Genomic DNA, 15,041 nt, shown 5'->3' with positions numbered 1-15,041 from the left:
GCAGTTGCAATGGCAGTGAAGACTAGAGACCCTGAGGTGTCCAATGCAGTTTTCCAGTATCGAGCAAATGGATGGGGGACAATTTTGACTGACTACACTAGAGCCGCTGGCATCCTTGCTACGCCACTAACAAAATACTTGTTTTGCCAAAACTACAAAACACCTAAATGGCAGCCATTTCCCGCACATCACTAAGGCCCTCTATGACTTTGGCCGGCGGCAGAGTTTGCCCACCAATGTCTTTCCGCCATCAGGCCACACAGGCCTGAACCATGCCAGCCCTATTTTGAGTTCCCCGCCGGCCCAGCAGGGAACAGGGCCTTAACATTGCAGCTGGCTCCTAATGGAGCTGGCTGCAATGTGGTGGTGCAGCGGGTGCAGCAGCACCTGTCGCGCATTCCACTGCCTGTAATTTAGGCAGTGGAATGCGTGATGGGGCTGTGCATGGGGGCCCCTGCACTGTCATGCAAAGTGCATGGGCAGTGCAGGGGCTCCCCGTTGCCCCAGAGTACACCATTCTGCCAGCTTTTCCAGCGCTGCAACCGTCGGGGACTGCCAGGCTGCAGGTTGGTGGCAGCCTGGCGGTGTCAGCGTTTGGACCGTGGCGGTTCCGCTGCGGTCATGTAGCAGTCTGATCGCCAAGACCTCGGCGGTCTGACCGTCAGTGACTGGTCATAATGACCCCCTAAGTGTGGATTTGCCTTGAACGAATTTAATAAGTGAGGGGCTTTTAGACTTTGCTATACCATTCCTTTATCCACAACCATTTTATGAGTCTATTGGTATTTGACATCAGCTTTAATAGGCTATGCTAGCAGGATTTTATAGCACATTTCTAGCATTCGAAATGGCCTTTTTAGGTTTCGCCTGCATAGTGCTTGGACTGTGCTTGCGCAATCTGTTACTAAAACCAAATCTTTAAAGGAACTTAGAACCCACCCCTACTTCACCCCTTCCTTACCTTACCTTCCCAGTTGTTCATCCAAATGTTGCTCCGTCTTTGCTTGGATTTACTTATTTTTATTGGCTAGCAGGTAATTTCCTTCTCTTCTGTTAAACTTCTGTTCTGCTTTTGCCATAGCGTGGAGCATGTCCAAAGTACACCTTCCGGTTATTGGTAATTGGTTCCTTGTTAGTGTTTGTATGTGAACAGAACGCAAGTCAATTCACTTTGAAATATGTGTAAACATGTCGGTCATCTTGCAGTGCATTACTGCGTGCAGATGTGAAGCAAGAAGCGAGTGGGCTCATTAAGTTGTTTTTCATTACTTAATTAAATTTCTGATGAATAGCAGTTGTAAATATTACAATTATTGTGTTTGTTCCTTAACCTTTCCGTGGTGAGGATGGCACCCGGCTTCCTCTGCACACAAGCAGGAAACCCCTCTGCTGTGGGCACCAGAAGGATTCCCTTCTGAAAGAAACAGCCTTGGGAGGTGGGAAACAAGCTTGCGCTGAAGTGATTTCAATGAAAACGAAAGTGAAATGAGCTGAGGAACACTTTTCACTTTCCCTGTGTCAGTGCTCAGGGGGCTATCTCAGCCCCCTGAGGACCGAGGCAGGCTGGAGGTGGATCGTTGTAAAAGGGAGAATCTCCCCTTTCCAGTGGTGCCCCTTCCAAGTGGATTCCTGCTTGGGATTCGCCACAGGAGGGGGATCCCTAAGCAGGGATCCACTCCAGTAGACACCAGGGAGGGGGAGCAGCCTCTTGGGCAAGGTTTTATTCTCCCCTTTATTTTCTGGGCAGTATTTGTTTTTCTGGACCCCCCCCCTCCCCCCCCCCCCCAGCAGATAGAGGCAAAAGCCCATCCAATGGGCACCAGGGATATTTTTTTATTTTTATTTTTTTGAGACGGGTAGGGGCTGCACAAACTGGCCATGCCACTGTCCCCCACCCACCCATAAATATATATAAGTGTGGCAGACTTTCAGACCCCCTGGGGCAGAATGGGAAAATAGGGGGGGGGGAGTGGTGGCAGAAAGCGTACTAGGTGCCAAGGACTTTTTTAAATAATGTATAGGGATGGGGACCGCCCAAAATGGCCTTATCAATGCCCCCCACCCACCACAAATATGTAAACAGTAGATGGAGGCAATAGCCCCCAAATGGCCCCCTCCCACCCTCGCCCTGGGGGTTGCAGAAAGCCTACTAGGCACCAGAGATTACGTTTTGTTTTTTTCCCTAACTTTGGGATGGGGGGCTGCCCGAAATGGACTTACCAATGCCCCCCCACCCATCCCAAATCTGTAACCAGTCTGTCGGCGCCCGCCTTCCCTAGGGGCAGGGGATTGTTATCCTCCATCTACCCCTACGTTTTGGGGATTCGCTGTCACGGGCACTAGGCCTATCCATACAAGTGAGTTATCAGTTCTATCAGGAGATTTGGGGGAATGCTGGGTGGATGGACATCTGTGGCTCCCCTCAGATTCCAAAACTTTGAATTAACGAATGCAAGAATTTTTTTTATTTTTAAGACAAATATTGTAAGTTTGCAAGGTATTCTGGTTAGCAGAACCTTTTGAGAGCCACACAAGTTACCCCATCTTGAATTCTTCTGGGTGCCTTGTTTAAAAAAAAAAAAAAAAAAAAAAACGTATAGGTTTGTTAGGTTTCCCTAGGTTCCGGCTGAGCTAGAGCCCAAAATCCTCATAAAGGCACCTTTCATAAAACGCGCCGGTTTTCAGTGGAAAAATGTGATGTGTCCACGCTATGTTTTGAGGCATTTCTTGTTGTGGGCACTAGGCCTACCCACACAAGTGAGGTACCATTTTTTATCGGGAGGCTTGGGGGAACGCAGAATAGCAGAACAAATGTTAACAATAGTCTTTCTCTGCATTTGCATCTTCCAAATGTAAGACAGTGTGTGAGCAAGAAGTCATTTTGAGAAATGCTCTGTAACTCACATGCTAGTGTGGGTACCCGCAAATTCAGAGATATGCATATAACCACTGCCTCTAAACTCCCTATTTTGTGCACATTTCGGAAATACTTAGGTTTCCTTGATACCCATCTTTCACTCGTTATATTTTACCAAATGAATTGCTGTATACTCGGTACTCTATGAAAACCCATTGCAAGGTGCAGCTCACTTATTGGCTCTGGGTACATTGGGTTCTTGCTGAACATACAAGCCCTATATAGCCCTGCAACCAGAAGGGTCTAGCAGACATAACGTATATTGCATTTAGAAATCTGCCATGGCTAGTAAAAGTTACAGATGAAAATGTAGAGGGAAAAGGCTGGTTTTTTTTTCAACTCCAGTTCAATATTTTTTTCTTTCAACTGTTACCTTCTATAGGAAAACCTTGAAAGGTCCTCACAAATTACCCCTTGCTAAGTTACGAATTTTGTCTACTTTTCAGACATGTATAGCTTTCCGGGATCCACCTTTGGTTTCACACCCATTTCTTAACTGGAAGGAGGTTGAGAGCACAAAAAAATAGAAAAGAATTGGATATCTCCCAGTAAAATGGCAAAACTTTGTTAAAAATGTTTTTCTGAGTCTAGTCTGTCTGTTCCTGAAAAGCTGGGACGATGGTGGCTTTAGTACCACAAACCCTTCGTTGCTGTCGTTTGCAGGGAAAAGAACAGATGCTTTGCAGCACTTTTTTCTCATTTTTCCCCCTCCAAAAAACACATTTTAGCTGTATTTTGGCGAATTTCTCGGTCCCTACCGGGGAAATTCACAAATCAGGGTACCTTTTAGAATTCCCAGGATGCTGTGGAGGTGTGAGAGGGGGGTGGTGTAGAACACAAATTTGGCATGGATCGCTTATGTGGACAAAACATGGGGGCCTAAGTGCGAACTACCCCGAATAGCCAAAAAAGGCTTAGCACAGGTTGGGAAGAGGCTTAGCATTGAAGGGGTTAAGTTACCTCTCACTCATTTTTAAAGAAAAGTCATTTGTATAATTGGGTGACGTTTTATTTCGAATTGCTATTCTCTCAGTGACTTATTAACAGGAAGGCACAAGTGCAATTATCTTACAGGCACTAAATGGTGCAGCATTTGCAGTGGCAGTAGGGCCAGAAGTTGTCAGAACTCCTCTAAACACCAGCTATTGCTATAATTTTGTACCCAACAGGCAGTCACAAGTAAAGTTACCTTGAAAATATTAGGGCCATGATTTGAATGGTGCAGCATGTGCAGTGACATCGGTGCCACAAGGTGTCAGGGCTCCTCTAAACACCAAATATTGCTATATTTTACTACTAAACAGGCAGTCACAATTACAGTTACCTTGCAGTTAAAAGGGGCATGAATGGAGCAGCAGGTGCAGTGGCACTTTACTAACTACACATTACTATACATTACTATATACTCTAATACACTACCATATTAAATAAGGTACAATTACAAGTTTGGAACCGTGGGATATTAATTCAACATACATCACAACATAAACAGTTGTTAACGATTTATCAAATTTAAAACCAACATTATTATAACCTTTTTCCAATATTTATAAGCCAGTTAGATAGAGAACGCAAAAGAAAAAACTAAGGTGAAACCTATTGGCTTTGTCAATGCATGTTTTATCTGGATGCCCACTTTATGAAGTGCATGAATGTCCATCGACAGATTTTGTTTCTCATTGTTTGTATTGTGGTTGCTTTGTCAGTACTTTTTCAAGCTATAAACACAATTTTGTTACCCCTTAGAAATACTCTCCTTTAATATTTTAGATTGTTGGATAAACCTGTACGTTTGAAAAGAATGACAAGTTTTGGGTACAATATGTCAAGCTCTTAACCCTCGGGTCACTCTACAATACTAACCGTCTAATGTGAACAGGATAATGCAGTTTCATTTTAAAGGTCTCATACTACAAATTACTTTCTTTCATCAGCTTTGATCAGCTCAGAATAGCAGCTAACAACCTGAGGAAGCAGTCCAACAAGAAAAACGAGGGTAACCTGGCATATGTGAAAGGAGGCCTCAGCACTTTCTTTGAAGCACAGGATGCCTTGTCAGGTATATTTAGTCAAATTATTTTCTCTTTGTTTTGTGAGAGATTTGTGAACAAATTAAAGATATTGTGTTTTTGTGGTTTGTTCAAATCACAGTATGCCCAAAGAAACATGCACTTTCATTTCATTAAAAATGCATGGGATATCCCACCACTGCAGAACGGTTGCATTCCCAAAACTCCTTGATATTGGCAAAGGTTTTAACCCCTGTCTGCAGTGAATGTTCAAGTTGGTTATTGTATAACATTGTCACAGTTGTAATAATGCAGGAATATTAAGCAATAGTTATTTTGCATAAATGGGCAAAACATCAATAATATGTTAGATAGGCAAATAATGAAAATAAGGAGAGCTGTCAAACAACTTAAATCTCACAAATCAAATAATTAACTGGACATTAGCATGACGGACAGTATACCAACTAGTCGATCATAAACAGAAAAACTCTTTAACCAGTCGTGAGCAAGGATTGAGGTTTGCTGGTACATTGAAAAGCACATATCTCCAGGGGCCTTCTCTTGAGGGAAATATTGTGTATTCCCCCTCAGAGTTGGCTAAGACAATAGAAACTAAGAGAAAAAGAAGAGGGGCTAAGGGTTATTCTCTGTTGGCAGCAGTTATCCATCCTGGCTGCAATCAGTATACGAGTAATGGTTATTCTGATCATTCTTACCTTTGCACTGGTTCATATGCTTGCTGTCGTTAATGCAAAAAAAAAAAAAAAAAAAGCATGTTTTGGGATCATACATATTCACAAAAAAAAAATGAAGGGATCCTATTTGACACAGGTTAATGTATATCACAAAGAAAAGATAGTAAACATCACCCTAGGGTACTGCAAGGCACCTTAAAACTCTATAATGCTTTCAGCATCCAAGACCTAGACACAGCAGTCAAATCTCTAAACTCTAGGCTGGTAAGACTAATTTCATTTCTGATCTAGCCAACTGTAGGGCACAACCAGCATTTAAATAAGCAGTACTAGTTCTGCTGTTTGATGTATACCTTAGTATAAGGGATATTCTCACCCTGAATCCCTAGGGAGAATGCAGAGAAACCTCCAAAACCAAGTTACAAAATTGCTGCAACACGTGAATATGGTTGGTAACTTTCATTCCTACATTGATCTTCTTTTTAATGACCACATCAGAAGTATGAGGCAAGGGCAATAACGAGTGCATGATTTGGGAACAGTGGACTAAGAATAAGGTTTAGCAGCAGTGAATAGGTGAATCTTGTTAACCTTTTAAATACCTCATAACTCCTATTACCAGCAGTATTGATAACCATGTAGGGCTCTACCACCAGCTGCTTATCAAAAACAATCACTATGTTTGCTTGCTGGGTTACCACCTTTCCAGCAAAGACAATAGCTGCTTCCAGGCGCTGGCCACAACAGCTATCCCACCATCTTCACACACCCCGTTGGAGGCAAAATCTACAGACAATGAATTGATATTACCACAGATTATTGGGTCTCAGACTTTGTAAAATATGGCCATATACTAGAGATCTTTGAGAAACCTCTACCTACTTTGCCTCAAAAAACACGTGAACATCTTCATCTGCTACAAACCAGGATACTCTATGGTGGAAAAGGCAACTACAGAGTTAATCTTCGGATCTCAATAAGATGCAGTTTTGTATTGCTTGATTTTTTTTCTTGATGAAGAAAAAAACAAGTGGAGGCAAATTCTAGCCTATGGCTAAGAAACAATCAGTTCGTAGCATGCATTGTGGTAGATGCACATAGTATGCATACTCTGCCATCTAGTATTGAACTCTGACATTACAAGTTGTTTTTCGTCTAAGCAGCATTGAGTGAAAGGATGTTATGTGACTCCTCTCTTAGTTCACAATGTGCATTGGGCATCGTCTCCACCTTAGATTGTCTGTTTTATTACCACCATCGGCTTCAGACGGTGGTGAACAGTCTCTGGTAGACTATTTTTTTTCCCTCAGTCTCAATCATCCCACTAATGGACACCATCAGTCTTGGATGGCACAGCCCTCTTCCACCTCCAAGGTCTTTGCTTCATACATCTTTCCAATTCTGCCCACAGATGTCAAATATTCCTGGGCTGACCACCACGAGGTCGGTAACCTCTGTCTCTCCTGTCTCTCCTGGATCACAAGAGTTGACATGGAACTTCTGCCTCACCTTCTGATGCAAGAAGACATTGAGGAACTGGAAAGGTGCTGGGCTCACATTAAAATGCAGCACTGGTCATTATCTGACAGCCCCGGACATCTTTGGTGAGCAGGACTCACTCCACATCGAAGTGGAGGTGGACCCATCCAGAAGTCTGTCAGCCCAGCCCAGGTCCAGCCCTGTCACTTTGTCTTAAAGAACCTCCACGGGAGAAGAGGTAAGGGACCACACACACCACGAAGACCCAGGTGGCTGTAAGTACCACCCCCAGCCGCAAGGCAAAGCCCCACACATTCAAACAGCTCTACTTTAAGGCAGAGCACCACTACAGTGGAAATCGTGCATTGAGCCCTCAGCCTTCCAAGAAAATGACTTCATTCTCTGGTCCACCACCACCTCTGTCAGACTTTAGTCAGTACTGAGAAACCATCTACTTTTGCTGAAAGCCTAGTTGCCCTCCTAAGTTCCATCAAAAAACCAACATCTGTCCCCAGTTTTGCAACCAAATCTGCATTAATAATTGAGTCTTCTGTGGCATTGCTTTCAGTTCTTTCAATGACATTTTCTGGCAGGATCAGTTTGTCCAGAATAGGGACAGTGCAGCAAGTGTACATCCTGGGCAAAACAACTCACCTGAGTGCAGAAGTGTATGTCAACTAATCTCGAGTATGAGAGGCCGTCACACTGCACAGTAGTCTCCCTCAATTGACTTCACACTCTAAATTTACACTGTGGCGCTGTCAAAGTGCCATCCAGGGTCCCCTTTGGATGCCAGTACACCAAGAGGCTTTGGAACAAGAGTGCAGCCCAGGTGAAGGGAGACTTGCAGGCGCTCACAGAAGAGGCGACCATTCCATAGGTCTGTCAGCCCCATCACCCCCTCCTCTACCTCAACCTTAATGCCACAGCTTGGTATATTGCACGCAAAATTAAAGCATTCAAATGTGTATTCATTGTTGTATGGTATTTACAAACAGGATTTTCCACTGTGCATAATCTATTTTAATTTTAAATTGCCAAACATTTGTTATTCTAACGTATACAAGGTAGACAACACTGTAAATTATTCATAAATGACACTTTTGTTTATGAGTACATTGGAATGTTGAGCGCTCCATTGAAGACAATGGAGTGCTCCGGACTTCTAATTGCTGATAGAAGACCGTAGCATCTACATTCCAATGTCTCTTTCACAGCTTTTGCTGTTAACAAAGGCCTCAGGAGCCCAAGGGAATTTTGACCCCCTCAGGCACCATGAGACCTTTGTTTTCCTAATTAGAACATTCTGCCCTCTAGCGGCAGAATGGTACAATAGCCTTATAGCCCGCCATAGCTTGGCTATACCAGCCTCTAAAGGCCTGCTCCCTTGTTAGAGGCCTGAGCCGGGCCAGTATAGCCCTCTATGGCCAGCTATAAGGCTATATTAGTGTGGTGAGAAAAACGTATTGCCTCAGTAGTAATTTACTAGTGGCATGCACGTCTTGCTATTGTGTATTGTTGTATGGATTTAAATAACTGTTTAAAAAAAAAAAAATGTTCTTTAAAAAAATAACCACTCTCCTTTTTTCTGAGCACGCGTGGACTTAACCACATTCATTGCCACTTTCAGCAGGAGACAAAGACCAGCATTTTGTTATTCAGTGTCACCATAGCCATTTTAGTAAACAGACGACTTGAAACGACTTGAAACATTGTATTATATAGTATTATTTTCCATAATACTCAAGATTTTTTTATAATCAACTTTAATTTTTTAATTTTTAGTCATAGCAATAGACAGCAACCCCCCACCCATTACTCGCCCCCCCCCCCACACAATCCCTTCTTTCAGCTCCCCCTTCAACCATCATTTCTGGCAATCATCAAAGTAATCCCACCAACCACCATAAACACTGGTGTGTTTCTTAGGGCATCCTCTGGCCTGATAAATCAGCTGCTCCTGTTGAGAACACCAGTCCATTGCTGCTTTCCATTCCGGTTATGTGGGTGGATTGATGTTACTTCATTGACATGCAATCTCTCTCTTTGCCAACCCCGCCAGCATGCACTTGCTTCCCCTACTCCCCATGTCTTCCAGCAGCCCTTGTAGTGCTACCCTTGGAGTTGGGTTGATGGGTTTGTACTTGGGTGAGGGATTTGGCTTTCAAGCTTCAGTGTTTGGCGAGCTCGGGGCATTGCCACATCATATGAAAACAATCTGCAACTCTGCATGTTCACCAGATATACTTGGGTTTGGCTTGGTATTAGGTAGGTAATGTGTAAGAAGCGCAGCTGAATCAATTGGAGCCTGGAGGCTACTGCAAATTCTCCTCTTGTGCTTCAGGGGTGCAAACCTGGATGGTGTGTTTATGAACAATTGATAAATCTTAGCTACCCCACCTCAGCCAAGACCCATTATCATCAGTTGGTCCTCCAGCGAGCTATACTCTGGTAAGTCAGAAACCTTTTGGCAGTGACGAATCTGTAGATATTTGTGGAATTGAATGCGTGCAAGCTTAAAGTATGTCTGCAATTCAGCAAGGTTTTCAAATGAGATCCCATCCACACATCCCGGGAGTCGTAATTGCAGTTTTGACCCAATGGCTAAATCCCTGTAACTGTGACATATGGTTCAACTAGCGACCACCCAGTAATGGAGTTTGACGTGTCAGCTTCTTGTGCCATCCCATGAATCAGAGTGCCACCATCTGAGGAACACATCCTCATACAGTCCAAGTCCAAAAGACGTGCTGAGACAGGAGTACCATAGAGGAAATGCATCACCTGTTCTAGACGCAGAAGAACCTGCTCTGCTCAGTATGCTGGGTCATTCTACCCACCAGTCAGCTAATTGTTTATGACCAGAAGTTGTGATGCCCAGTAATAAAGTTCTATGTCTGCCCCCTCATATGTCCACAGACAGAGTTTGTCTTAAGAGATGCGTGGCGCGTCCCCCTGCCTCGTCCCCTCTCCACAGCTCAGTCCTACTCTCATTCTGGGGATTTAAAGTAGTAGGAGGGAGAGTTGTATGCTTCACAAGGAAGAGTAACATTTATAGTAGGGGCTCTCCCTGAGTTTTAACTTAACCATCTTAAAGGATTTCCTCTGCTTCTGGACTCTCTTGGTGTACTCGGTGAAGATCATGATGCAGGTGGACTGACACCATAATATAACCTTCTTGTGCACCTCCTGTTTGAAGATGCTACGCTCTGATCTTGAAAGTTCAGTATACTGAGGTCTTTAGGTGATTTTGGGGCCAAGACTTTGTGTGCTTGTTCCACCAGAAACCACTGTAATCCAGCGCTTAACTAGGATCCGGGATCTAAGCCACATTTCCATGAATGTTTCCAGTGTGGTGTTTTCAGCCCCCCTGTTTCCAGCCCTGTTCCCCAGGGTGTGTTTAGTGGTGGCTAGTCAGGACACTGTTGCTTTGATGGTCATCACCTCATCCTCAACAAGTGAAATTCTGCCTTTGGCTTCTGTTATCGTGCCGAACACATTGAAAATGTCTTGTGGAAGGAGAGCAACACCCACCCGACCTCCGTGGTGGTTTAGTCTGCTCCAGAGTAGTATATCCGACCATCTGTGTCTTAAAGACTTTTTAAGATGTCTTGGCACTGTGAAAATGCTACCCTTATGAGTATCGGCATTTTTATGTACCTGTCAGCGTTGATAGTGGCTGTGATTATACTGTTCAAAAATAAAAATTGTTTCATTTTTTTTCCCCAATCGATCTTATCAAGTTAGTAGTAAACTTCTGTTTTCTGCCTTCTTTTGTATTTTTACTTAGCAAATGCTTACATAGAATATAAAAGGTAATTGTGACCCATCTTTAGTTATTTACCTTTTCCTTGTTCAGCAGATAGTGTGCATTAATCAAGTAACTAAGGGGCCTGATTCAGAGTTTGGTTGACTTATAAAAAGGCAGACAGGGTGGTAGAGGACTTTATGTCTTTACTCTACCCGCAAATTTGGAGATATCTGTGGGGCTGGCGGACCTCTCTGTGTTGGCTAGAATATCTGTCCCACCCACTGTGGATGAGGCAGATGGTTGTTTGAGTTACCTTTGACGTTTCCTACTCCCTCAGGCTGTTGGAGGAAGGTTTTTGCCAATGTCGACGTAACCCTGACTGTCCTCCAGCCTTTAAATCGGGAGGGCATCAAGAGTTGAACAGAGGGTATTCTGTCTCTGTTGCAACTGAGTGCTCTCTTTGCCAAACCCTAAATCAGCCCCAAAGTCTCTTTGCCTGTTAGCTCACTGCATGACAGTGACTGCTGGGATAGTCAACAAGGACAACAAAATAGAGCAGCTATAAACTTAGCTGAGAAGAACAGATTTCACCTTAACCTGACCTTTTGAAAGTGACATCTTTATCAGTCTCAGTAAATCCAGCTATTATGCTTCCCATAATGTCTGTAGTGATGTGTCCTTTAAACTATAATTTCAAGTAGTGTTGTTTTATTAAGACTGTGGAGAAATAATGTTTTGCTCTGCTAAAAAGCCATGGCCTGATTCTCAAAACCATTGACCACGCCTGCAGATTTGGGACTTGTATTGACAATCAATCAGGGTGTTCTTGCAGAGTGTGAAACTTCTCACCCAAGGGTTTTTCCAGGTGCTGGTGGTATGCTGCGGGCCTTGTCTGGCTGGCGATGGCAGTCAGAGAGCTAAGTCTTGAGATGAGGGGAGGTGCGCAGGTGCAGGTGGAGGGGGAGGTCGTTCCAGGACTTGGCGGCAAGGTAGGAGAAGGAGTGACGTCTGAAGCGTTCATGCCGGATGCATGGGACGTGGGCCTGGGTGGGGGTGGTTGAGCGGAGTTCCCTCACCAGTCGGTGGAGTGTGAGGCAGTTGTTGATGTAGGCAGGTCCGGCGTTGTGGAGGGCGTTGCTTGAGGAGGCATCTTTGCTGGACGGGGAGCCCGTGGACGGCCCGAGGTAGAGAGTGATGCTGGTTCGCCTGGGGAGGTTGAGGACGAGGCTTGCTGCTGAGTCCTGGATTGTCTAGAGGAGGATTAGGAGCACTTTGGTGGTTTGAGGGTAGTGCGTATTGCTGTAGTAGAGTCGGTTGGAGATGAGGGCCTGGGTGACAGTCTTCCTGGTTGAGATGGGGGGTCCATCGGAAAATTATGCAGAGGATGTGGAAGCAGGCAGTGGAGACTGTGTTGATCTGTTGCTTCATGGTCATTTGGGTGTCCAAGATGGTCCTGAGGTCGTGTGTGTGGATGGAGGGGGTGGGTGGGGCAACGAGTCGTCCCAGGGGGAATGCTTTTTCCTGAAGATGAGAATCTCAGTTTTGTCTGAATTTAGCTTGTAGCAGTTGGTCCTCTTTTAGGTGGTGATGTTGGCCATGATGGTTTGGAAGTTGTTTGCGTGGTTGCAATGTCGTCTGAGGGGTAGGACGAGCTGGGTGTCGGAAATTATGTTTAGTCTGTGGGTGCCTGCAATGTCCGCCAGTGGAGTCATGTAGGTGTTGAAGAGGGTGGGGCTGAGGGCGGAGCCCAAGGGAACGCCATAGATGTCTTTGGGTGCAGAGACGAATCCTCTGTGCTCGTGTGGACAGGAAGGAGGCTTTCCAGTTGAGTGCGTTGTTTTGGATGCTGATGCTGTGGAGTGTGGTGATGAGAGTGTGGTGGAGATGATGTCAAAAGCTCCTTACATTTCAAGGAGGATGAGGTCCGCTGTTCCCCAGAGGTCGAGGAGGCATTTGATGTCATTCGTAGCTGCGATCAGGGTGGTCTTGGGGCTGTGGTTGGGCCAGAAGCCGGATTGGTATGGGTCGAGCATGTTGTTGTGTTGGAGGTAGTCTGTAGAGCTGGCACTTGATGGACTTTTCCAAGATTTTGGCAAGGAATGGGAGGAACAAGTTGTTTGGGTCGGCTGAGGATTTCTTCAGGATGGGTTGGACCTCTGCATGCTTATAGGCTTCATGAACGGTGACTGGAGATGGAGGTGTTGAGGATTTCTGTGAGGGTTGCTCTGATTACTTCTGTACCTAGGTTGTAGAGATGGTGTAGGCAGAAGTCCGCGGGGGATCCGGAGTGGATGGAGGTCATGATGGCGATGGTGTCTTTGGTAGAGGGGTGCCTTCATTCAGTGATCCAGTGTGGGGTCGGCTAGGGTGCAGGAGTGGTTGAGGTCGGTTGGCCAGGGATCGAAGTTGCTGTAGATGTCAGAGATCTTGTGGTGGAAGTAGACTGATAGCTTGTCGCAGAGGACTTGGGAGGGGTGGCTCATCGTTTTCTCTGTGGTGGAGGGGGGTGGATCATCGTTTTCTCTGTGGTGGAGGGGCCAGGAGACTTCTCTGGCTTTGCTGAAGAGGTCTTTGGCGTGGTGAGCGCTTCTTTCTTGGTCTCCCTGAGTTGGTGGTGGTATTTGTCGTGGGCGGTCGTGAAGGAGTTGAGGTTGGCAGGGGTCTTGTTGGAGCTCCAGTATCTCTCTACTTTCCTGCAGTGACGTTTGAGGGTGAGAAGTTGCATTTTGCATGCTTGGTGGGTTTAGTGCTGTTGGTGCTTTTCAGGTGTCGGCAACTGAGGAGATGCAGTTGGAGAGGTTTTGAACGTAGAGTTTGAGGATGTCTGCAGAGATTGGTCTAGTTTCTTTGAGGGTGGCGATCCAGGGTGTTTACATGACTTTGCCCCAGTTGCAGCAGGGGATGGCAGAGGGGTTTCATTGGTACTTCAGGCAATCCATGGATGGTAAAGTGGACAATGTTGTGGTCAGTCCATGTTACCTCGGTGGTGTGGGAGACTTTGGCTCTGTCACTGGTGGAGAAAATGGTATCCAGTGTGTGTCCTGCACTGTTGGTGACCAGTTGAGAGAGGCCGATGATGCTCATATTTTTGAGGAGTGAGGTGGAGTTGGCGTCGTTCAGAAATTCTAGGTGGAAGTTCAGATCCCCTAGGAGGATATAGAGGTTGGAGTCGATTGCCAGGGGGCAGTGAAGTCCTGAATGGCGTTGCAGAAGCTGTGGTGGGGGGACTTGGGGGTCTGTAGGCAAGTGTTCCTCTGATGGTGGTATTGGCTTCAGTTTGATCTGAAAGTTGAGGTGTTCCATGATCGAAGTTGTCGTAGTCCAAGGCGGTGCAGTAGAGGGAGTCTTAATGGATGATGGCTGTGCCTCCGCCGTGTCTGTTGAGTCGGTCGCGACAGATAATCTTGTATCCGGTGGGTGTAGCAGTGGCGATGTCCGGTGCAGATGCAGGGGTGAGCCAGGTTTCAGTGATGAACATTATGTTGGGAGCGAAGGTGGTGATGGTGCCCCAGATTTCTATGGCCTGTATGCAGCGGAATCAGGCGTTTAGTGCACAGTGGAGATGTGGTTTGTCGCTGGGACTCCACAAGGTGGAAATTGCAGTTGTTCCTACCTCTCAGGAAAAATGACAATTGAGGCAGGAGAAGGGGTGTTTTGTGGAGCGAGGTGAGGTGGTGTAGCAGTCGGAGTTCTGTCTCTTTGGCACAAGGGTCTGGATCCTGTCCGGAGAGTACCTGCGGCGGGCTGTAGATCCAGGGTTCCTGGCGCTGGACTCGTTCCAGGCATGGACGGGCGCATATGGGCTGGCTTTTGGCGGGCCAGTGACACTCCCACTGCGTGGTCATGCAGCGACTGCCATTGAGTATGTCTTGCGGAGGGTGGGGCGCAGATGGAGTAAGGCGGTGATAAGTTACATCAGGAAACGCCAATGTTTTTATTCACATGTCTACCTTCAAACCTTACACCTGGCAGACTTTCCACTAGTTTTATGATTAGGCTGAATATTGCATATTTACTGCACTGCTTTCATTTTTTTAATTTATCCTCCTACAACATGAATAATGTTATCCCTTACTTTTTGCTCCCTGCAAGAATCCTGTTTGTTGATGGGTAGATGGTGGTGGGAATTTGATTAAATATAGAGGTACCACAATATTGGTAGGTACATGGAACTTCTGCAGAACCTA

The 15,041-nt window shown here is 45.6% G+C and overlaps 1 protein-coding gene across 4 annotated transcripts in view; it reads left to right on the top strand.

The window, feature by feature from the left end:
• Positions 1-15,041, top strand: part of EXOC2 (exocyst complex component 2) — a 1,213,422-nt gene that overhangs the window by 249,190 nt on the left and 949,191 nt on the right. For all 4 annotated transcript variants that reach the window (XM_069217791.1, XM_069217808.1, XM_069217816.1 and 1 more), the window contains one exon: positions 4,852-4,976. In XM_069217791.1, coding sequence (XP_069073892.1) covers positions 4,852-4,976 — 125 coding nt within the window. The remainder of the gene's footprint in view (positions 1-4,851; positions 4,977-15,041) is intronic.

This window comes from Pleurodeles waltl, chromosome 2_1 (genome assembly GCF_031143425.1).
Source record: "Pleurodeles waltl isolate 20211129_DDA chromosome 2_1, aPleWal1.hap1.20221129, whole genome shotgun sequence".
In the NCBI taxonomy this organism is placed as follows: domain Eukaryota; kingdom Metazoa; phylum Chordata; class Amphibia; order Caudata; family Salamandridae; genus Pleurodeles; species Pleurodeles waltl.
Note: the sequence above shows the minus strand (reverse complement) of the source record. Positions and strands in the feature narration are given on the sequence as shown.